Source organism: Balearica regulorum, chromosome 6, assembly GCF_011004875.1.
Source record: "Balearica regulorum gibbericeps isolate bBalReg1 chromosome 6, bBalReg1.pri, whole genome shotgun sequence".
NCBI lineage: Eukaryota > Metazoa > Chordata > Aves > Gruiformes > Gruidae > Balearica > Balearica regulorum.
Genome location: NC_046189.1, coordinates 41,323,584 through 41,346,512, shown reverse-complemented (window position 1 = coordinate 41,346,512; position 22,929 = coordinate 41,323,584). Strand labels below are relative to the sequence as shown.

Genomic DNA, 22,929 nt, shown 5'->3' with positions numbered 1-22,929 from the left:
TATAAATATATAGGTGTTGATTCTAGCATTTCTGATTCCAGAGAACAGGATCAAGGGAAGGTGCTTTTTTTCAGTTTGTATTTTTTCATATTGCCAGTGAGTTAATTAGTCAGCTATTAATGAACTAGGAAACCATTCATCATTAGATACTGACTTGCCTGCTGTCTTCGGGAATCATCACAAAACAGTGAGTCTATAACATCGTCATGTTCAGGTTCTCAAACGCCTCAGAGCTTTGGGACATCGGGACACAGACGTGGGGCAACTGATCAGGCCCAACTGATCGTTGCAGCTGTAGATGGTTTATAGCCCTTGTGCAGTGACTCACTGCTAATGGTTCACTGTCTCGGGGCTAGAGGTCTACCATGCACAGACTGCGAGTGCTACGCAACTCGTCAGTGCCAAGGATTATCTGTAGTTTAAACAGTTAAATTCCCTGTCGGATGGAAATTTTCATTCCTAAGCCAAGGCTCAATCACTGACAATGCATGTGCTCCTGGCCTGTTTCGTGCAGAAGAAAAAAGGTTGGCTTAATGTACTGCCAACTGTCGTACTGCAAAGGGATGTCTCAGAGAAATGCATATATATATATATAAAAAATTCTAAGGCAATTGCTTGCATTTGTCTAACCAAGCCCTTCATATTTTTCAGTAATTTTTTTTTCCCCCCGCTAGCCACAATATTTCTATACATCAGCAAAACTTGCCTCCCTCCACTGCAGAGGTCCTGGGCTGCAGATCTCGCAGTTCAACCATTCTGTAGGTAAGCTGTTCCAACAGGTAGGTGAGCTGTTCCAACAGTCAGCCTGGCTGACTGCTGCTGTGGACGCTGCCTCTGCCCCAGATAAAGTACTTCTAAACCAGCCTCTATTCTCATAGCCACCTCTGTCAGCACGACATCAAAATCCCATTCATTTTGGAGGCCTTTATCAGATTTTGAACGGTCAGGCTTCCACTCATGCCTCACATGCCTCACAGTTTCACATGCTAATAAATCTTCCTAGTAGTTTCAAAACAATTATGAGAGAGATGTTTGCGCATGTGTGCATTATAGACGGCACTTGAATTTTTTAAAAAGAGAAACACGTTTATGTTTCATATCCTCATCTGTTGATTTTGCACCTGCAGCTTACAAAGAGAAAGCTTAGTTGGACCATTAAATAAGCACAAGTTCAACTTACTTCTGCAGGCTTTTCCTTCCCTTGAATATAGCTGAAGTTCTTGTGAAGTGGCTTTTCCATACTTCTAAAATGATATGCCACTTTTACCACATGGTAACGAATAGGAAGAAAAATAAGGCCAATACTGAGAAATAAAGACCGTAGCCCTAGAAGAGCATGCCTTGTTCTTTGCTTGTACACTTAAAGCCATGTCTTAGTTACTAGGCTGCGTGACAGTTACAGAACTTGCAGAGATGTATGGCATGTAGTCAAAGTGCAGATATTTCCTTGCTCAATCGATGCTACAGTGCCAACTGAAGTCACATATAGATTCAGTATTGAGTTCCCAAAAATGCTTCTAACACTGTAGCAAGTCAAATCCACTGAGATTCCCTAAATTGGGAGAACGCCCCCTTAGCTGTTTCAGTCCTGGATCAGTACTTTTGCACCTGACTTCATCATCAAGCCCACTTGGGATCTAGAAACCATGTGTAGTCAAGTCTGTACAGGGTCTCAATATGATAAATGCTCTTTGGGGAAAAACACAAGAAAACAGTCTACTACAATGTTCATGCCGGCATCGGTGTCTTTACATTGCGCTGGCACTGGTAGCACATGTACTTGTGTCTTGATGTGATTACTGCAGCTTCTAATAGGTCATGGTTTGTTCCCCGCCTCCTTAGGAAGGTAAAATAAATGCTGTAAGCCCTTGTAAGAACAGCATGGTCAGGGAAAACCCTTACCTACCTCTCTTATTCACTCCCTTTTTCATTATTAGTGGAGTTTCTACAACTCACATTTTCTACACCTGTTTCCTCTATCATTTGGATCCCTGAAGTGCAAATACAAATATAGCTTGTGGGCCTCCTGACAGAGGCTGGTAACAGCTTAGCTAACAAGAATTACTTTATTTTTAGGGCTCTGAAGCTTATGTTGTGTTCTTCAGTTAACGCTTTCCTCCCAGACTAAATGGCTTTCATGTTTAAGGCTTCTTGATTGTTACAGCATTTTTTAGGTTGAATATTAGCATCTTGCAGATTGTATATCATAAGCAATAGCATTTCACATCTTATATTCTCCAGAGCATTTTTAGGCTTTTGATGGAAACTGCACTCTAAAGGAAAATTCTGGACACATGATTAGCTTAGGTGAGAGCCCTCTACACGCTGAAGTACGAGATTTTATTTTCCAGCTTTCCTGTGCAAAATCTGGTAAGCAGAATGGAATGGTGAAAAGAATGAAAAGTAACTTCATAATGGTAGTTAAAAAATAGATGCAAGGGCACAAATATGTATTAAAATATGCCCTTTTTCAATGGTACAATGCCTGTTAAGTCCAGGTGGTCTACTGATTACCTCAGGAGGTTAAATATAGCATCCATGATGTCATTAAGTTTACCCACACAAAGGGCAAGACACAGAGAAGCCCGTGTAATCTCTGGCACAACAGATTTCCTGTGTAATTTTCAGTCAAACAGATGCAAGGATGGATAGAAAGTCTCTTGAGTCTTGAAGTCATCGTCTTCAAGAAGTAACCCCACACTTGCAGTTCACTATGTACTGCCTAGGATCTAGGGAGTGATGCACCATAAAAGAAATACCAGGGAATGAATGATCAAGACAATGTACAAATGTCAGTAACTGGAGGGGAGGTTGTAGAAAACTAGAATTTCTGTGCCGGTTCTGTCTTTTGGGGTAAGAGGGTTACAGTGTGGCCACCCTTTCGTCCTTACATACTGATCCTCTGTATTTTGTCCTCTATATTGCTCAGGCTCCAGGATTAGCTTACATATTTTTCATACGTGGAAGACTGCCTCCCAAAACAAACCAAATGCAGTTCTAGAAAAAAGCAGTGAGGTTTTGTATGTGAATGCAATGTGGGTTAGGGGAGTGAGTCTACGTAGGCTGCGATTTCATAGTTCTTGTATTATATAGCTTCTAAATAAATCTGGAGAAGGTCGCGTGCTATTTCCTTGCTTCCACCCTGCCCCGAGTGGTTACTGTTTGGTCAGTAGGAGTGATTGAACTTAATATTTTAAAAAATTAAGTACAAGAAAATATTTTCTGCTTTAAAGTTTTGGGCCATTTAAATTGAAAACAACATCTTCCTCTACCTTAGTCATCTTGCATCATTCTGTCTTTTTAGTTCAAAACTGCTGAACATATGCATATTTATGTACCGTGGATAAACCAATCTGGTGCGCTAACCTGTATCAGAACTGCCAGGCCATCACCTACAGCAGAATTTTCCTAATGGCTTTGAAACATTTGCCCTCCAGAAAGTCAAGTGGGTATTGTCAGAATATTCCAGCAAACAATGACTTGAGATCTGAATCACAGACACAAATTTTCACAATAAAGCAATTATTAAAAAATTATTACAGGAAAATTAACCATTAGTATTCCATTTACCTCATGCATGTTCTACTTCAGCACGCAATACGTGCTGGTATTTCGATATGAATGTATATCAGTGACGTTTTAACAGTCCTGGGAAGTGAATGATATGAAATGACAATGAGCATAGTACTTTATTTCCACAGTGAAGACCAATGTAGACATATCTGAAGATATGTGTGCATGTGTTTAGGTATTATATATAAACATACAAATACCTACTTATTTAAATATATAGGCAGGTGTGTAAAGATCCATTTATTGGTATGTGTTGTATGTAGAGAAAAGCACTTAAGCAAATGAACACTAAACTTTCACCAATAAAAGCCAATTGTGGACTTGAGTAGCAATCACAGAAAATATAGTGGGGTGGTTTGTCATTCTTTTTCAGTTCTAACCAAAAATTAAACGAGTAATGATAGTTTGGTCAGAGCTGTTCCCTGAGATTTGGAGCTGAAGGAGCAAACCAGCAAATGTAAGAACTGAAAGATTTGTTGGCAGCCGTAGGTGACTTAAGAGCACGCTCCTCCCCTCTTCACGTTCTGGTGTCAGAACATAAGATTTATGTTCTGTCCAAATTTTCATTTCAGCAATAGCACTTTTGCTGCTTAACCCCCTTCTGTAATTTTGATGGGTTATTCTATGCTTCGTTTCCAGCCCTGAACTGTCTGTTGGTAAAGATCTGCCGTGTTTCACATCAAAGACAGCTGCATTTCAGTAGCAGAAAAAGTGGTATTTGCATCCTGGACATAATTTGGCCTAGTTTAGTGTCTTTCTAAATAAGCTAGATTGAACAGCACTGTAAAAGAATCTGAAGGTGATGTTCTAGTCACCTAGGAGCTGCAGAGTATATCACGATGGGAGAGATTACAGGAATTTACAAGAGAACTGCACAGAAAATTGCATCCTGTTTGAAAAGGCTTTCTAATTTTGTCAGAATAACCATCAGGACAGAGGGATACAAGCTTATGTTGATATAGTAAACCTGATTTATATCAGGTGTATTGGAACAAGGCATAACAATATCCAATATTGTAGCAGTGACTATGGGGGAATGCTATTCACTTGAAGAGCAAGGCAAAGTACAACTGTTAAGTCTGAAAAGAGGCCATGAACCCAGACTTGCTGAAAAGAACCAAGAAGGGGGATGGTGACTTACCGGCCATGGTGCTAATTTTGGCGTCAGCAGAGATTTGAGCTGGAAATGACAATAATGAATTACATGTTTAATAATAAAAAAAAAAAAAAATTGGCCCTCCGCTACATAAAGGTTTGTCATCACTTATGTAGATGTCACATTATGCATCCAATCAACTGAAAAGCAGTACTTCAGAGAAAAATGAGTCTGTGAGTTATTTCTGGAATGTACGCACACAGGATCTGGATTGGAGAGCAGAAGGTTAAGCTGACATTGCTCTCATGAGACTCTATCAGCATGCTATATTCATTTCCAGGCATCTTCAAAAGATGTTAAGAAACTGAAGGACTTTTAAATAAACAGAAATAAGATTAAAAGGGGAAGGATTGCCTAGTAAAGCAAAACGCTAAGTAATTGAAAGCCTATAGCTTGCCTAAAGGAGACAGGGAAGGATCTACATCTCTGTGCAGAGTATAAAATACTTGGCAATAGTGAATGAGATATGATATTTCATCTGGATATAAATATTAAGTTCTGGAAAGAGTTAAGGAACAAGAAGATATCCCGCAAGGGCTCCTGACAATCATTTATTGAATTATGTGATATAGTATATGAAGAGAGATCATTGTTGGTATTGGTTTTTAAATGCACCTCCTTGAAGAACTAAAGCCAATCCTATAATGTGAGTCGACTAGATAACCTAAGAGGTCACATCTGTTATCATCAGCATGATTCCACTCCACACATCATACAATTCTTGACCTTCCAAAATACTTTGTGCATTAGAATTGCTCCCCTGTCGCTTAATCTGTTTATCATGTATTCTTAGTCTTTCTTCATCAGACATATTGGCTGTTAATTTGGTTTCTTGCAAGTTTTTCCTTGGAAGTACTCAGTTTTTACATGTTCTTGGGTCCATGTCTTCAGCTATGTAACATTTCATAAGAAGTGATAAAACTATTGACATGTGATTTGCATCAAGTTAAATTGATAAAGCACTTTAGGTATACTTGAGGGATGAAATTAAAGACAGACTTATACTAAAAATTTAGCTTGAAGTCCAGATTCCTCTCTCCTTTCTCTGAAGTTCAGAGATTCTTGAATTTGGATAGTTTTGACTCAGGTACAATATAGGAATGAAATTGTCTCTGTCAATTCAAATTCATTGTTATTATCAACGCTGAAAGAAGCAAATGTGCATATTTTTACCATTTGAGTTCTTCCTTGGGTTTGCCTAGGGATCCATTTCAGCAGAGAGCTGGTGAAGTTCAGTCAAGCTCTGGTGTGTTTTGGGTTTCCTCGGGAGCACAGAAGCACCCAGCTCCCTTTTCCTTCATGTTGCCGAGAACAGGTGGCCTCCTCCGGGGTCACCAAGTATATTTAGGGCTGAAACTTGAGCGGGCTGGAGCCAGATTGGCTGTGCTAGCCACATGCGTAATTAGGAGCCGAAGCACCAGGCTCGCTCTCACCCAGTGCTGGTCAGGAGGGAAGACTGGAGAGGCTTTGCTCCTAAGGATATTTACTAGATGTTGCTGGTAAGAACATTTTCAACCCATTTGACTGCTTTTCCTTAGAATAGGATCTTCAGTTGTTTCCTGATTCTGTAGTTTTTTGGGAGTAGTAGTCGTGCTTTGTCCATGGAAGTCAGATTTTCTGTCTGGCTGACTAGTGGCAAATTGCAGTATGAGGAAAGGACCTGGACTTGTGTTTTGGAAGCACAGCTGAAGGTTATAATAGTGACAATTTGTATAGGTCGTACCCTTATATGCAATCCCTACTTCTTGGGTTTATTCATAAACTTTGGCCTCCTTTTTCACACAACATACTGCTTATTAATTGAGTTATTCTTAATTTATTTTCATAGTTAACATTCTGGCTTAACAAATTGATTTTTTTTTTTTTTTTTGGTAATTTTTCTCAACACATTGGAACTAAAAAGGGACAGTATTCTATGTTCCTATATTTAACCTGCATTACTAGACTTCACTTGCCTCAGAAGGAATTGCAGTTTAGCCAGCTAAACAAAACCACCCCGTCATTTGGTACTATTAGCTTACATGGCAAATATCTTTGGACTCAGGAACAGCTGTTCCAAAGCCTCATCCCCTACCAACATTAGAAACAGGGCTGTAGTCTCTGGTGGAAAATTGTAGCTTTGCCTCATAGCAAAATCATTGTGTTAATTAATTCCTTTAAAGGTTTTGACAGTAATCTGTACTTTGTAATTCAGCCAACTGTATGGATTTTCCTATTTTCCAGGTCTGAAGAAATAGAGAGAAAAAAGCCACAAGAACTGAAAAAAAACCCCCAGAGCATCTGTATAGGCTAATGCTGGGAAGACAGAAATTGCCTCATTAACCTAAGGTCACTTAAAAAAAATATTTACAATCTTTTTCTATATTATGCTTTTACTTGTGAATGAATATAGTAGAATATACAGATAAAGTTCCCATTCAAACAGGAGCTTGAATAATGTAATGAAACAGTATAGAATACTCACAGAGAAAAGTTCTTCAAATACTTTTGTTGTAATGAAAATAATCAAATCATACTTCAAGAAATCTCTTCCTCTATTTTTTTTGTTTATTTGTTATTTTCATTGAATTCCGGTATTGATGTTACAACTACTAGAATAAAGTATTTGGCCAAAGTTGTAATTTATATCAGTATGTTTGAAACTTAATCCAATGCTTTCCCATAACAGTCAGAAACAAAGTAATGCCAGATCCCAACTTTAGTTCTCTCTGTTGTTCAAGTTTCTTCACTGATTAGCCAACAATATCATAATAATCTGACTAGTTACTAACCGTGACCCAGGCACTTTATGAACTTGACTAGTAGCTTTTCATAGCACTTTCAGTCTTGGGCTAATACTGTGTATTCACACTTTCATTTGTTGCATGACCAGTGAGTGGGGGAGAGACAGAAGAATACCCTCAAAATGGAGGAAGAAGAATATGAGGAAGTTGTGGAGGTAAGAAGAAACTCAGAGAGTACAAATATTTGTTTTCTGCCTTGTGAATGAATCTATTAATCACTTCAATGAGATGTTGCTCATGAGCATAGATATTTGCTTGCTGTTTGCCCTCTGAAGATTAGGGTATGGATAGATATCTGTTAAATGATTTAATTAGTAAAAAACAACAACAAAAAAATAGTTGCGCAGTGGGGCAAAATCTCTCTGGTTCCTGTCATAGTTTCTCTGTTTAAATAAGGATTATAACCATCCCTCGCCCCTGTCGCGAGGTTTTGTGATTACTCTTCTGCATAATTATAGATGCAGTGGGCCATCTCTTTTCCTTCCTGGCTTGCCCTCTGTCATCCAATCCATGCTAGAGAGGATGACTTTGGAAGCCACTTTCTAGCCTCACCTCTGTGCCCACTGCAATGGAGAAATGCAGCAGTTTTGTGCCACCAAGGTACTGTTAACTAATTGAGCCTTAGAAGCTGCAGAGATGGAGCTAGACTGAAACCTGTAGGTGTCTGTGGATTTGCATCAGGGATTAATTTGCTGATAGGTCATTTCAACTCATATTTATATGCCTAATTATTTAGTCTCAGCAATTTGATTAAAAGAAATCCCAAGAACTGGAGAACCTGCAGCTTACTATTATGACCAAGTGTCATTGAAATAACAACTTCACTATTGAAAGAGTATACGAGGCTAACGAATGGTGTGGTCTTATCTGTTGCATTAATACTATTCTGAAATGAAACTATGTGGTATGAAATATGTGATTATAACAAATTGCTCAGTGTTGGTTTGAGGAAAAGAAGACAGTACAAATGTAGACATCCCACAACTCATTGTCTCCACGCCATATTCAACGGGCTGTTGATATCAGGCAGTCTGACAGCATTGAGCCCTGACTGCCGACTTTATGCATTTCAAATAGTGAATGAAGTCAAGTCAAATGGTTTGCCAGTTGAATTAGTCAGACGTGTTTTGGAAAATAAGCATTACTGTTCATAAAGTCCATTTTAAAGACATTGTACCACCTCGTTATAAAGATGCCAGCCCTTCATTAAGTTTCCTATTACCATGTTACTTGTAATTGCCTTTATGGTTCCTGAGCATTATGTGCTCTCTGTAACAAAATGTATATTTATTTGCTGTCAATGTGTATTTGTTGGTGGTGGAGTTATGGTATGTTGGGCTTTTTGTCTACACAGCTCTGTTTCCTCCTTCATTTTTAATTTTCAATGACCACCTTCCTGTAAACACATTCCTAGGACGGACCGAGATAGTGCTGCTTTAGTAGCTTCCCTCAAGATATTCGTAGCGAGAAGTTAAATAAAACAGGAACAATAGCATCTGCTACAATTTTAAGGCAGCTTAAGCCTTTCCAGAGTTTTCTTAACTAGAATTCCACTTTTATATGAATCACTTATTTTAAACCCATGAGAGTTCTGTCAGATACTCATCTCCCAAAAGAGTAGAAAATTATTGCTGAATAATGAGTGGCTGAGAGAACGTTGAGGATTTTAAGATACTATTTTTTCTTTCTCCAGAGTTATTAGCCTGCACTGGACATTGTAGCCATTTGTGACATGCCAAAAACCACAGTGAATGACACAAACCTTCGCTGCTGAGTTACTCAGGGCTTTGTGGAAGATGGTTCAAACTCGGTGTAGGGCCAGTGAGCAGAAATTGCCTCAAAACAGCCGAATATGAGACAGGTTGAAAAGTATGGGCTAGTTATGTGAATCTAACTTTGAGGAACAACTCTGGGAAAAGGGTTTAATTTTTAATCAAAATTTGTTTAGGGCTTGATTCAAAGGGCTTTCTGTTCACACCGTTTTGGCATGTGACCTTGAGCAAATCATCGCTGGGGAGATTTTCAAAGATAAAACCTGCATTTTACATTTTTTCCTTTTTGGAATTCAGTGGCAAATTAAGCACCTTCTGAATAAAATAGCTGCTGTTTACTACAGCGGATGGAGCAACACCTTTAAACGTTTTTCTTCATTAAGCCGCAAGGGGAGCGGGAGGGCAGAGCCTGGGGGCGGTGAGGCCCTGGCGAGAGGGCGCCATCGTGCGGCAGCCAGTTGCTGCGTGGCCGCCATTTGCTGCGTTCCCCCGAGCGACGCCTCAGAGATGGCCTCGGCAGCTGCGGGAACTGTGTTGGCGGAGCGGCTCTGGTGGGAGCTACTTATGGCGCCGTCGGCTCCCGGCCGCTGTGGGGAAAGGCAAGCTGCCAGCGGGGGAGCGAAGCCCACAAAGCGCTGCAGGAAGGGACGTAGCCCTTGTTGCCTCTCAAGTGGGAGATGTGTTCTGGTCAGGTCGCTCAGTTGCAGTGCAGGTTGCTGAAGGAAGAGGTGAGCAGGCTTTGCACCATCATGGAAGGTGAAGACGACATTGACAGTACCTTCATTAAAAGCAAGAGGCAGAGCCACACGTGGCAAGGAAGGATTGCCAGTTGGAGACCCTGGTTAAATAGGTGATGGAGGGGGCCCATCAGGGTGGAGAATGCAGGAAGCTCATGGTTTCCGGCAACAGGAGGAAGGTTTGTGCTCCCACCTGCAGATCTGCCACATCAGAGTAGATATAGCGCTCTGGGAACCTCTTTAGGCAACTGGAGAAAGCCTCACAGGCACAGCCCTTGTGCTTATGGATGGCTTTAACCAACCCAGTATCTGCTGGAAGGGCCTATGGCTGGGCATAAGTAACCTAGGAGATTTCTGGAAAGTATTGAAGATAAATTTTTTGATGCAGTTGATTGATGAACAAAGTAGGAGAGATGGTCTGCTGGACATGCTACTCACAAATGAGAAAGGAAGATGCAAAGGTCAAGGGCAGCCATGGCTGCAGTGACCATGACACTGTGGAGTTGAAGATCTAGAGAGGAGCGAGCAAGATAAACAGAATTACAATCCCAGACTTCAGAAAAGCAGATTGAGTCCGGTCAAGGACCTGCTTGGGAAGATCCCAGGGGAGACAGCCGTGGAGGGCAAAGGGCCCCAGGGGAGCTGGGTGATCCTCAAGAACAGTTTTCTCAGAGCACAGGAATGGTTCAGTCCAATGTACAGAAGTCAAACACAGCACAAGACTGAGATGGATGAACAGGGAGCTCCTGACTGAGCTCAAACACACAAAAAAGAAGTATACCAAAGATGGAAGCAGGAGCTGGCCACTTGGGAGGAACATAAAGACGTAAGACATTATAAACTCCATTCCTACATGCATGGGCAAAGTTCATCTGGAGTTGAAGCCAGTAAGGGAAGTGAAGAACAGCAAGAAAGATTTCTGCAGGTGCCATCAGCAGCAAAAGGTAAGCTAAGAGAGTGTGGGACCACAGTTCAGTGGGCAGGAAAGCTAGTGACAAGGAACAGGCAAAATGCCAAGGTACTTAAAGCCTTTGTTGCTTCAGCTTTGATAAGGCTTCCACATCTCTGAGCTTCCTAGCAGAGACATGGGAGTGAAGTAGGAGCCACAGCAGAGGAAGACGGAGTTAGGGATGACTTAACCCACTGGGATGTACGTTGTTCCATGGGACCAGAGTGGATGGATCCAGGGGTACTGACAGAACGGGCTGATGATATTGCAAGGCTGCTATCATCTTTGAAAGCTCATAGTGATGCAAGGACGTTCCTGAAGACTGGAAAAAGACAGATGTCATACCCATCTTCAAGAAAGGCAAGAAAGAAGATCCAGGGAACTACAGACTGGTCAAGTGTCTTCACTTCAGTCTTTGGGAAGGCTTTGGAACAAATCCTTTTAGAAGCTATTTCTAAACACATGAAAGACATGAAGGTCTTGGGGAGCAGTGAACATTGATTTATCAAGGGTAAATCATGGCTGACCAAACTCATTGCTTTTTATAATGAGTTCACTGCTGCTGTGCACAAGGGGAGACCAGTAGTTATTGGTGTCCTTCAAGGATCTGTAGGTAGGAATAAACCTGAGGGCAGCCTTAGAGAGAGAAACCTACTACAGTCCTCTCAGTGTATTACCAAACACTTGGAAAATCCTGGTTTTTTGAATGCTGATTCCTTCTTTTAGTGTGGTCATCATTGTCTTCCCTCTTGTGGGTAAAATTAGATAGTGATCATTAATTACTTCGGAGGATGATTCATTGAGGAATGTATGGAAAAAATCCAATCATTAGTACAAAATGAACAGATATTCAGAATTACCAAGCATGCAAATGTGACTACATAGGTACCTATGAACCACAGTCCTATTTCTCTGGAAGTGTGTTTTTAAAACAGGTTAATAAAAGCTACAATTTGCTCTTCTGTATGATCTGGCCTAACAATGACTTTTTTCTCTCTCTCTTTTTTTTTTTTTTAAATAGTACTACATTGAAGAGACAATTATTGAGGAGGGTGAACCACATGAGGTAAAGGTCCCTGTGAAGTTGCATGTGGTGTACATATGCATATAATTAATGCATAATGCTAAATTAGTGGCTTTTTGCATTCCATTTGCTCCTACCCAGAAGCTGTTCACACAGGAGCTGACAAAATGAAGCAACAGGTTATGTTAATAACAACACAGGCAGGAAAATTACTTGGGTAACATATTGACAAAATCCAATCATTAGTGTTAAGGATGAACAGAATTATTGAGGAAGAAGGCTCTGGGGAGATCTGATTGCGGCTTACCAGTACCTGAAGGGGCCTACGGGAAAGCTGGTGAGGGACTGTTCATCAGGGAGTGTAGTGACAGGACAAGGGGTAATGGGTTTAAGCTGAAGGAGGGTTGATTTAGATGTTAGAAAGAAATTCTTTACTGTGAGGGTGGTGAGGCACTGGAACAGGTTGCCCAGAGAAGCTGTGGCTGCCCCTGGATCCCTGGAAGTGTTTAAGACCAGGCTGGATGAGGCTTTGGGCAACGTGGTCTAGTGGAGGGTGTCCCTGCCCGCAGCAGGGGGGTTGGAACTAGATGATCTTTAAGGTCCCTTCCAACCCAAACTGTTCTATGATTCTATGTCAATGTGACTAGATTTATACATACGAACAACAGGCACATACATGCGTTATACTTAACCTTGTTATGAAGAGGAATATAAAAAAATTCTGCCTGAAACCAGTTTACATGTATCAATTCTGTTCCCTTCACCTTGTGCAATTTCACTGAAAAGTGATGGTTTGCAGATGCTTTTCATGTCACTGGTAACAAATACTTGAGTCACCAAGGAGTTATTAGCATAATTTGAAATGCTGCTTGTAATACAGATATAACCCAACTCTCTGCTATGTTACAGTGAAATATTCTTTATGGCATAGGTTTATGCGGAAACAAAAGCTTAACGTTTCACTTTGTGACTCTGTTTCCTTCCAAACAAAGCATCTATTCCCAAAGTCTTCCTATGTTTTTAATTTAATAAAAGATGATTTGATTAATACTGCCTGAGCAAGTAATCTAGGACTACACTTTTGAAAGAAGACTGCCATCATACTATTTTAAGATTAACTCATCCCCTGCATTCATCAGGTGTTCTAAAATCTCTAGCCAGACTGGATTTAAAGGGAGCGATACCATGATTGACTATTTCTCCGTCTGATTTGCATCAGTTTTTGAAAACAGTATTGTGGAATGAAGAATTGCATATGAGTATGAATGTCTTTCTAGCTAATGTGATTAGACCTTTTCCCATCAGCTGTAAATACAGTCTAATGCATTCACATCATGTGATCCTCTGAGTTATCACATGAAAATAAAAGCTTTTTTTTTTTTTGACAAAATGCTGTCTTTCCAGAATTAAACCTCTGCAAGTTTTAGAAATGTATTACAAGTTTTTATAAAAGCACATAGACTCATTGTTTTGTTATAAAACTAACAGGAGGCAGTGCTGTTCTCAGTGTTTGCCTAGACAGGTTTCAAACTCTCCAGTGCTTTCAGTGCCAAAACTTAGATGAACACTTGTATATTTGAAAAGAGCTGTAAGAGAGAAACTTGTGGCGGTGCTGAAGTAACTAATAACATCTTAAGATAGCATTAGTGAAATGCAATTCATGTTCATATAATAAACCTTTTGTAATTTAAGTTTTTTATACTTATCAATTTAATGTTTAATGTTTGGTGCATTTTCTAGTCTGTCTCATGCAAATAGCTATCAGAAATCTGAGCTTCATGCATTCCCTTTTAAAGGCTTATTTTTACAGCTAATTGATATACTTATTCAGGTGGCTTTGGCATTTTTAAGTTGTAATAATTATTAAATGCTCTTGATTAGAATCTTAGTATTAAAGTTATTGCTTACAGCATGAATATGTTCATAAACAAGTATGTAAACCATTTTAATTAATTAATTAGTTTCCAATGGATGCTTGACCAATTGATTACGTAAGTATCTCAGCTATGTCTTTGCAATGGTTGTGATCTGGCTATGACAAAATGTAGTTTAGTAGAAAAGATGGATTCTAGGTATTTGTTCAGTCAGCTGGTGCATTGTGTACTTACTACAAGATCCCAAAGCCTTGGTCTTGTCTGTCCGCTGTGTCTGTTCCTTTCCTTTTGCAAGAAGAAGATAATCTTTTTGAATGACTCTATGCACCTTTGACCTGCTTTCACAACTTTCAATGACATCATTAGGAGCCCTGGCTGTGTGACGTGTGTCTTCCACACAACTTCAGCACTGAGAACATTTCTATGCTTTGGTTTTAGTAGCCGGTGGTCACACCTGAGAACGCCCCTGATGCCAGTGGAAGTTATGCATCTAGAACAGAGGCAGCAGGACCCCCACTCTGCCAGTTCATCTGGAGAATAATTACACGAATTTGATACAGAAATCAGCCAGTCAGTTAATTCCTTGTGGGGGTTTTTGGTGGGTTTTTTTTGATTGGGTGATGTATAGTATCCTATACATCTGTATGACTGGGCAATCACAGTAGGAAAAGCATCACTGATTTTCTGTCTTGCAGGTGGTTCCTGGGTAAGAACTGAGCATCCTTTACTAGATAGGGGACGTGAAAAATGCATCTCATAAAATGATGATTTATAGTTGTAAAGCAAGTAATTATTTTTTTCTTTGTTCCCAGGTGGTCACTGAGATTACTGAGACCTTTAGCACAGACTTCACAGGTCCCAAAACTGTCACCTATACTGTTGAGCATGAAAAACCTTCTGTTGAGGATGCAGCACCTCCAGTCAGAAAGAAGATAATACGGACAAAAGTGGACCCATCTAAGTTTTTGACACCGTATCTGCAACACAGCAATAAAATGAAGGACCTATTCAGTGAGGTAAATTGTCCCATGTCTTTTATTTCTTGAGGAACACCAGTATTTAATAGATATTATTGCAAACCTTCACACTACTCCTTTGTTTCCTGTACTTCATTTCATTACGTGTATTAGTGTTATTTGCCTGAAGTAGGAAGTTTCCTTCTTTGAAATAGTCCCTCTCTTGTCTGTTTCCTGCTCAAGTGCGTTAGGTAATCATTAGGCACAAAAAGTGGCTTGAGGCAGATGGCTGAGGATTGTCAGAGATGTCAGGTAATAGGACTCCTGCACTATCTGACTTGGGTATCCGAGTGGAGGAAGGTAACAGGGACTAATGTCTATTGAATAGCAAACCTCAATATTTTTTATAATAGTGTATTTCTCTGTCCCTTTATATATATTCAAGAAGAACCCTTGTGCACAGTATAGAGGAACAAGCACCAACTTAAATGCCTGGTACGGGATACCAGAGTCCACTAGACCAATACTGTATGATGCGAAAAGTCAAAAACAGCTACTCTGCTCAGATGTAGATGGTATCGGATCTCTTTTCCTAAATTTTAATGTATATTACCTACCAGTGTTCACTGTTAAAGGATTATGTGAGATCATAGATCTAGGACTGCTACCCTCATCCAGATATTTTCCTTATCTTTGGTCACTGAAACACATAACTGTACATTTATCAATACTAAGCTCCTAAGGAGAATACAGTCAGTTAGAGGTGATCTAAACCAGGCTAAAGTTAGAAATGGATTTTTTCTATTGGATCAGATGGAAGAAAGTCAGTTGGGTAAAATAAGCGTAACTCTGCAAATGTAATTGAGTAATACTAGTTTGTATTATTGAAGAATCTGCCCCAAATTCTGATACTAACAAGATAAATAAATCAATACTTGCTACATACATTTCTGCCAGAACTTTAGGATATGTCTTGATTATATTTGTCATTATTTTCTTTCAGAACAAGTACAAAGAAAAATTTAGAAAAGAAAAAGGAAAGCCATATGCTTCCACAATTGATACCCCAGAAATTCGGAGAATCAAGAAAGTGCAAGACCAGCTCAGTGAGGTAGGTAACAATTGTCATGAGAAAAAATATTTATTGAGTGGTAAAGAAGCAAATTAAGTCACAATTTTAAATGTTAGACAAGAAGTAATAGATTTTTGATTTTGCTTAGGTTCTCCAACTGTTGCAAAAGGAACTTCTGTACATCTTGTCATTTACTGTGGGATTTTCCAAGATGTGTTGTCCCCTCTGTGTGAATCCCACTCTTAGTGATCTGTCTTTGAAAGCAAGCCCAAGTGCAATTGTCCCACTGATGCAGTGCCTCTAGTTCTGGAAGCTACCTCATCCTCTCTGTCTTTGAAACAGCTCTAGTCTACCTTTCAACAATACACCTCACAGTTTGGGAAACTGAAATCCACCTACAAAGGCTTCTTAATTCTTTGTACAGTAAATAGAGTTGAGTCCCTAGGAATGGGAACCGCTAAAGCTGAGAGGGTAGTCACCTAACCTAACTAGTGTTCAGGAGAAGAGTGTGCATTAAATTCTACTCCACTCCTGACTTAGGATATATTGAGGAACGTGATGCAGCAATCCATGCGCTAATGCTGACTGAGCCTGCTGTCAGGCTGGGAGTGGTATAACCGCATTAGCATGATTTTGTGCCCAAGCTGCTGGTTTGCCATGGTCATGTGGCTATATTGTTACTGGCACGACACCTAGTGTTTACATGGCAATGGACTGTGAAATTGAGATATACTGCATAGCATGAGATAATCTCTATCTCATTATACAGGGTGGAAGTACTTTTAGGAAGAACTCTGATTACTGAAGGGCACTGCTTCTAACTTGGATTCACAGCTCTTGAAACTGTCTCAAAGCTGCATTTCTTTCTCAGTTAATTCACAAAATCTGTTTGTTTCCATAAGCTTCATTTCTAAGGAACAACTAGTCCTAAATGCTCCATTGAATTCAGATTTTACGTGTTTGCAGTAGTAAGTGTCAAAATGACGCTATTCTGCTTTTTAAAAAAACCTGACAGTTTTTGCCTTAAGAACAAATGCGTTTTGTTGTGCCTCAATCTAGGTTAAATACCGCATGGCTGGTGAAATTGCTAGAACTATTTGCCATGTTGATGAAAAGGCCAAAGATATAGAACATGCAAAGAAGGTGTCACAGCAAGTGAGCAAGGTGAGTGAGTTCTGACTTTCTGGAAGGGTTGTAAACATTAGTGGACCATACGGTTACTGATATGAATAAAGTTTTGAGCTCAGGGCACTAAAGCAATGTTTATAGAACACTTTAGAAGCACAGAGGGAGATAGGAGAGAAGTTGATAAGACAAGCATAAATATCATCTTAAATGTTTCCAGTTGATGTCTTCAAATGTCACTATTTTGAGACTTCGCTTTGGGAAAATCTTTAGAGCATGTAGTTTATTCAGAAAAATAAATATTTTTCTAATGATGGCATAACCAACGTGCTGATCTTTCTTTCCAGGTATTATATAAACAGAACTGGGAGGAGAATAAGGACAAGTACCTGCTTCCCCCTGATGCTCCAGAGCTTGTGAATGCAATAAAAAACACAGCAATGTTCAGTAAGGTAAGAAAAAAAAATCAGGGGTCTAGGCAGCTGAAGTGCAAGAAGCTTTCCAAGTCAGAGATTAATTCATAATGAGTATTCTGGCATTTTTCTGTTTTTTAGAAACTCTATACTGAAGACTGGGAAGGAGACAAAACGTTATTCTATCCGTACAATGACAGTCCAGAGCTCAGAAGGGTGGCACAGGCTCAAAAGGCTCTGAGTGATGTGAGTATCAGAGCCTGATTGATTGATAGTTGGGTCACTGTTACAATGTAACTCGGTAGACTTCATGGTGGACTTTGACTAGATATAAAAACTTTATAATGGAACAGAAAATAAAGTCTCTTATCAAGAGACTTCTCAGTAGCCCTCCAGAATACATTGATTGAAAGAGTTTATGCTGCAGTAGCTGTGGACAGAACGACTTTTGTTAATGGTGGTATTAGAGTTAAGAGTAAATGTTCTGATGCTTCAGTTGATAGTTACTGTAAATGTTTACTTCTTTCATATCTTCAGATTGTCTACAAAAAAGGGCATGATGAACGAAAATCTAAATATACTTCTCTGCCAGATCCACCTGATGTGGAACAAGCCAAGAAAGTGACAAGGCAGCTAAGTGATGTGAGTAGAAAGCAGTGCTCTTCTTTCTATAGAAACCTCACTTTTGGAGTTAGAGAGGCAAAAAGGTACCTAAAGAAAGCGAAGGCAAAAGAAAAGACCTGAGCTCATATGAAGACCCCTTTGATTTTCAGTGGCCAAGGTCAGTTCCTTCTTTCCTCAGGTGTCTCAGAGAAAATAGTGTCCAGTCTCAGGTGAAAGGTGAAGCTTTATTCTTGTCAGTGAATTTAGTTTTCACAAAACGTTTCTGCTTCTACCATGCACACATTGCTTCCTATTCTCCCTATTTGTCTCCTGCTTTACACTTTCTGTGTTTACAGGAGAAAATAGTAAACAACATCCATTTTGCTGTTCTCTTAAAGTTAAAAAATAACATGTAAATATATATCTGGTTTTGGAATGAGTTATTGCTTTCAAGGAATAACCCCATTTTGCTGAAAAGTTGCCTAGGTCAACTGCACAGAATACATTCTAAATGCTCATTTCATGTCAAACCATGGTACACGTGCATATCCCAAGCATTCTTAAGTTCATGGATGCCAATCAGTGGAAATGGCTCTGGAACTTAGATTACTGTTTCCTGATTCGTACACCAAATTAACAAGTAATATTCAACATTAAATTCCGTAACTGTGTGGCATGATTAACAAATACTCTGGCACCAGTCGTTGTCAAAGAATTTTAGGTATACTTAGAATAAAACACAGTTAAGGAATGCAGAAGTAGTGAAATACAGGAAGACCAACTTTTTCTGAAGAAACTGGAACTAAGTTACATAATCTTGTAAGATGGAAGTAGGATTCTAACTCACTTCAAAATTTAGCTATTACGAAGAGGACATGCATGATTTTATTGCTGTGTATTGAAAATTATCTGCTGTTTAAGATTAGAGAGTTATTGTATTCACTTATGATTGCAAAACCAGTAAGAAAATATTGCAATGAACCCATTTGGGAGGTGAAAGAAGGTAGTATTTCATTTAGAGAAAATGTTCTTAATCCTACTGTTCCATAGCTTGAAAGCTAAATTGTCATCAAGAAAAATTTTAGACATGGAAAAAGCAAAATCAGTATCATAATTCTTTGAAATGAATAAAATAGTAGGCTATATAGGTATCTCCAAAGCAATAAACTATAGACATTTTTAAGGTTCTTTTTGGCATATATGTTCTTTATTAATGTGGTAACAATTAAAAAGGCATTGGAGAAGTTGTATTTTTTGTGATAAGCAATGCAACTGTGGCTAAAAATGCATTTGGAACACTGAGTCAAAACTTGGGAAGATGTTTTGTTATTAGGCAGATAGGAACTTGATACTTGATTTCCATGTGTTTGAATATAGTCTAATAGAAATCATGTATACCAGGCAATCCATATGTTAAAAGAGTTTGCTTATAGTGGGTTTCAGCAGCAATGACAATAAATTCTGGCTTAACCAAAGGGCAATATTATGTCCCAATATTATGTGACCAGTGAGAAAACAGAACTAAAGGAATATGTTAGTGATGTGTCATAAAGAGAATTTCTTATTAATAACTAGCTTCTAGTAGGACTTAGTTCACCTATTTATCCTTTTTTTTTTTGGTCAGGGAAGGTACTAAGAGAAATAACTGACTACTGAAGTGCTAAGGCCATATCGTATTTAAAGTGTTTTTGACAATAACTGATAAAGTGGTTATAAGGCAGATGTGAAATGTGAAGCAACTTTAAAAAGAAGACTTTTAATCTGTTGAGTGAAAATTGAGCTGTATCTTGGGGATTAAATTTTATTTTTGGTTTCGTTACAGATTATTTACCATGAGGACTATAAAAACAAGATCAAAGGCAAGTGGAGTCAAACTCCATGCTATGATGTTGCAGTTGCGAAAATGAATGCAGAAAATATAAGTACGGTAAGTGAATTCTTCAGAAAATCTTCAAATGAACAGTTTTATCCTCTGTTGATGTTAACATGGAAAATATGGATAAATTTTACCTGCTCCATTTGTGTTCTCTTTTCCTAAACAAGCTACTTTGTGGATGGCTGCTTTATAATCTAAGTGCTTATGATACATTGTTGTCTGTTTGTCTGTGTTCCTAACAGAGAAAATACCAGGAAGACTTTGAAAACATTAAAGACCAAATCTACTTTATGCAGACTGAAACTCCAGAATATGAAGCTAATAAACGAGTTTCCAATAACGTCAGTAAGGTATGTTATGCGTGCTCTCATTTGTTTAGGTTGAGCACAGTTCTGAAGTCAGACCAGTGGGTGCTAAAACTGTTTTGTCAAGCGTCAAAAATATTTTTGATATGCAAAAGATATATTCTTGTGTGCATTCCACTAGGAAGCTTATAACAACTCCTAGCCATGCTTATGATCTTCCACAATAGTACCCATGAAGTAGAATTTTCTTTCAGTGAAATAGAATTTGCTTCATTGTTTGTTCTGATTATGTTATGTGCCTGATTTTTAGTTGGAACAAATCAATACTGTTAACCGAGACCAACTTAAGCTAGCTGAATTTGGCTTGGTATTTTCATATTTATTCATCCTTGCTCAGTGTATCTCAGTTGTGTTGTGCTGGCCCATCTTTTGTTCAAAATACAGAACTTGTTTGCTTTCTGCATTTTCTGCAATAGTATATGCATCAGTGAAGACAATCTTATGTCCTTAATTGTAAGAATGTGACTATACTGAGATGCCAACTAATATTTGAAAAATTACAACATTTGGAGAGGGGCTTAGAGGTGGAGACATCTACTAAATAGTTCTCACTTATCTTCTGACCTGCTTCCCATCTCGGCATCAATGGACTCCTGTGATCTGAGTGCCTTTCATGGTCCTTTGCCATCATGAATCATAAGTTAAAAACCAGGGGAAATTCTCCTGAAAAGTTCAAGATAATATAGGTTAGCGAGCATTTGGCTTTTAATACTGATTTTAATACTGATTTATTTTTATTTTTTAAAGGTAAAATACAGAGCAGACTATGAAAAGAACAAAGCTATTGCAGATTATAATGTGCTTCCTGCTACAGAGAACCCATTGCTGAGGCAATTAAAAGCTGCAGGAAATGTGCTGAGTGATGTAAGTATTATCAAAGTACAGCTGGATGATTTTCAGTCATGTGCAACAAACTAAACTCATTATTTCTACATAAGGCTTCTCCTTCGGATCTCTTAGTATTTTTAGTTTTATAGATCGACATTTGTAATGAGATACCACCAACCAGAACAGTATAGATAAGGAGTCATTTCTCCATAGTGGAGTGCAACAATAGCTGTGGCATTGTATGAGGATAGCTAATTACTGTACACTTCATTTAGGTCCCTGTGGAAAATGGATCACAAGATGACAGTCCTTCCCTTAGTGTTTTAAAGAACTTCAACTGATGCTGATAATGATAGGATATGTGGTACTTTTGCATATTCACATATATTGTGTTCTGGTTTCTCACTGTAATACTTTCTCGATTTCTCTCTTCTTGCTGTTTTCATCTGCATGGGAAGAGATTGCATATTTCTCAGTGTCAGAAGTTCAAAAACCATTAGTCAGACCTTTCTGTCTTCCCTTACAAACCTGAGAGTCACTAAAAAAAGGGTTTTTTAAAAATCAATGGGAAAAATGTGCCATCTGTTTTTCAGTCTTCTGGGAAAGCTTGTCTTTGCAATCATTTCACAGTTTTACTCTTGTCATTTTTAATGTGTTGTGAGTGAGTTGCAGTGAAATGTACCGCATTATCTGACATTATATTCTTTTGCAGAAATTATACAAAGAAGCCTATGAACAATCAAAAGGAACCAGCATGAACTACTGTGATACACCAAAGTTCCAGACTGATACTATTCTGAAGAATTTTAGCGATGTATGTATTTGATTTATGTTATGTCATTCAGTACTGACAGTCTTGATTACATTTGTTTTTCAACTCGTGATTATTTTTCCAGGTAAAATATAAGGATGCATATCAAAAGAATATTTTAGGACACTATTTGGGCAGCTTTGAGGACCCACATCATACACACTGCATGAAAGTTGAAGCTATGAAGAGTGATGTAAGTGTGGCAATCATTCTGTTTTCACCATCATACTTTAATTTCAGAGAAGGCTCAATCATGGTTTCCTACTGAATGTTGAATTTATTCCTAGAAAAATTACAAAGCAGATTATGAGGAGGAGAAGACAAAATGCTACTTCCCTCAGACCATCACTCAAGAGTACGAAGCTATTAAGAAGTTAGAGCAGTGTAAAGATGTAAGTACAGGACAGTAGTGGTTATCAAGTAGCTACTTACACAGAGAGTATCTGCTTCTGAGGCATGTAGAAATTTACAGTGATTCCTGTTAACTTCGATGATTTTGAATTTGGCCTTATTAGCATATGTGATTTTTAAAAACCTTATTCATCTGTATTTTAGAGCCTTTTGTGACATCTAGTGATCAAGACAGATATAGCACAAATCTTTTTTTTTTTTAACAAGTAAAAACGTAAAATGAGAGGAATAATACCAAAATGAAGAATGAACCTCAAGCATTTACCTACTTAGGTCAACATGTTTTTACATTAATATTTTAAAAGTACTTTAGTTACTGTATTAATGCTAATTTTATTTACTTTATCAGTACTTGGAAAATACTTTGAATATATATTTGTTATATATGGATATATATATTTGGATATGCTATAATGTGTATAATATAATGTATACTATATATATACTATACATTATATTTATATACCTATTGCAAATATTTTACATTAATACTTTAAAAATACTTTTAAAAATTTATTTGGTCTCTCATTATTTTACAAAGTAACAAGAACCGTTGTGCATGACAGTGCTTATCGGTATGCATGCTGTAACTGCTAACTAT

General features: G+C 38.5%; 1 protein-coding gene across 40 annotated transcripts in view; it reads left to right on the top strand.

Moving 5' to 3' along the window:
- The first annotated feature begins 6,103 nt into the window (after positions 1-6,103).
- Positions 6,104-22,929, top strand: part of NEB (nebulin) — a 124,647-nt gene continuing 107,821 nt past the window's right edge. For all 40 annotated transcript variants that reach the window (XM_075757338.1, XM_075757323.1, XM_075757322.1 and 37 more), the window contains exons 1-16: positions 6,104-6,228; positions 6,953-7,057; positions 7,602-7,667; positions 11,992-12,036; positions 14,681-14,884; positions 15,828-15,935; positions 16,956-17,060; positions 17,369-17,473; positions 17,576-17,680; positions 17,972-18,076; positions 19,860-19,964; positions 20,156-20,263; positions 21,026-21,142; positions 21,819-21,920; positions 22,003-22,110; positions 22,205-22,309. In XM_075757338.1, the coding sequence (XP_075613453.1) occupies positions 7,635-7,667; positions 11,992-12,036; positions 14,681-14,884; positions 15,828-15,935; positions 16,956-17,060; positions 17,369-17,473; positions 17,576-17,680; positions 17,972-18,076; positions 19,860-19,964; positions 20,156-20,263; positions 21,026-21,142; positions 21,819-21,920; positions 22,003-22,110; positions 22,205-22,309 (1,455 nt within the window). In that variant the 5' untranslated portion in view covers positions 6,104-6,228; positions 6,953-7,057; positions 7,602-7,634. The remainder of the gene's footprint in view (positions 6,229-6,952; positions 7,058-7,601; positions 7,668-11,991; positions 12,037-14,680; positions 14,885-15,827; positions 15,936-16,955; positions 17,061-17,368; positions 17,474-17,575; positions 17,681-17,971; positions 18,077-19,859; positions 19,965-20,155; positions 20,264-21,025; positions 21,143-21,818; positions 21,921-22,002; positions 22,111-22,204; positions 22,310-22,929) is intronic.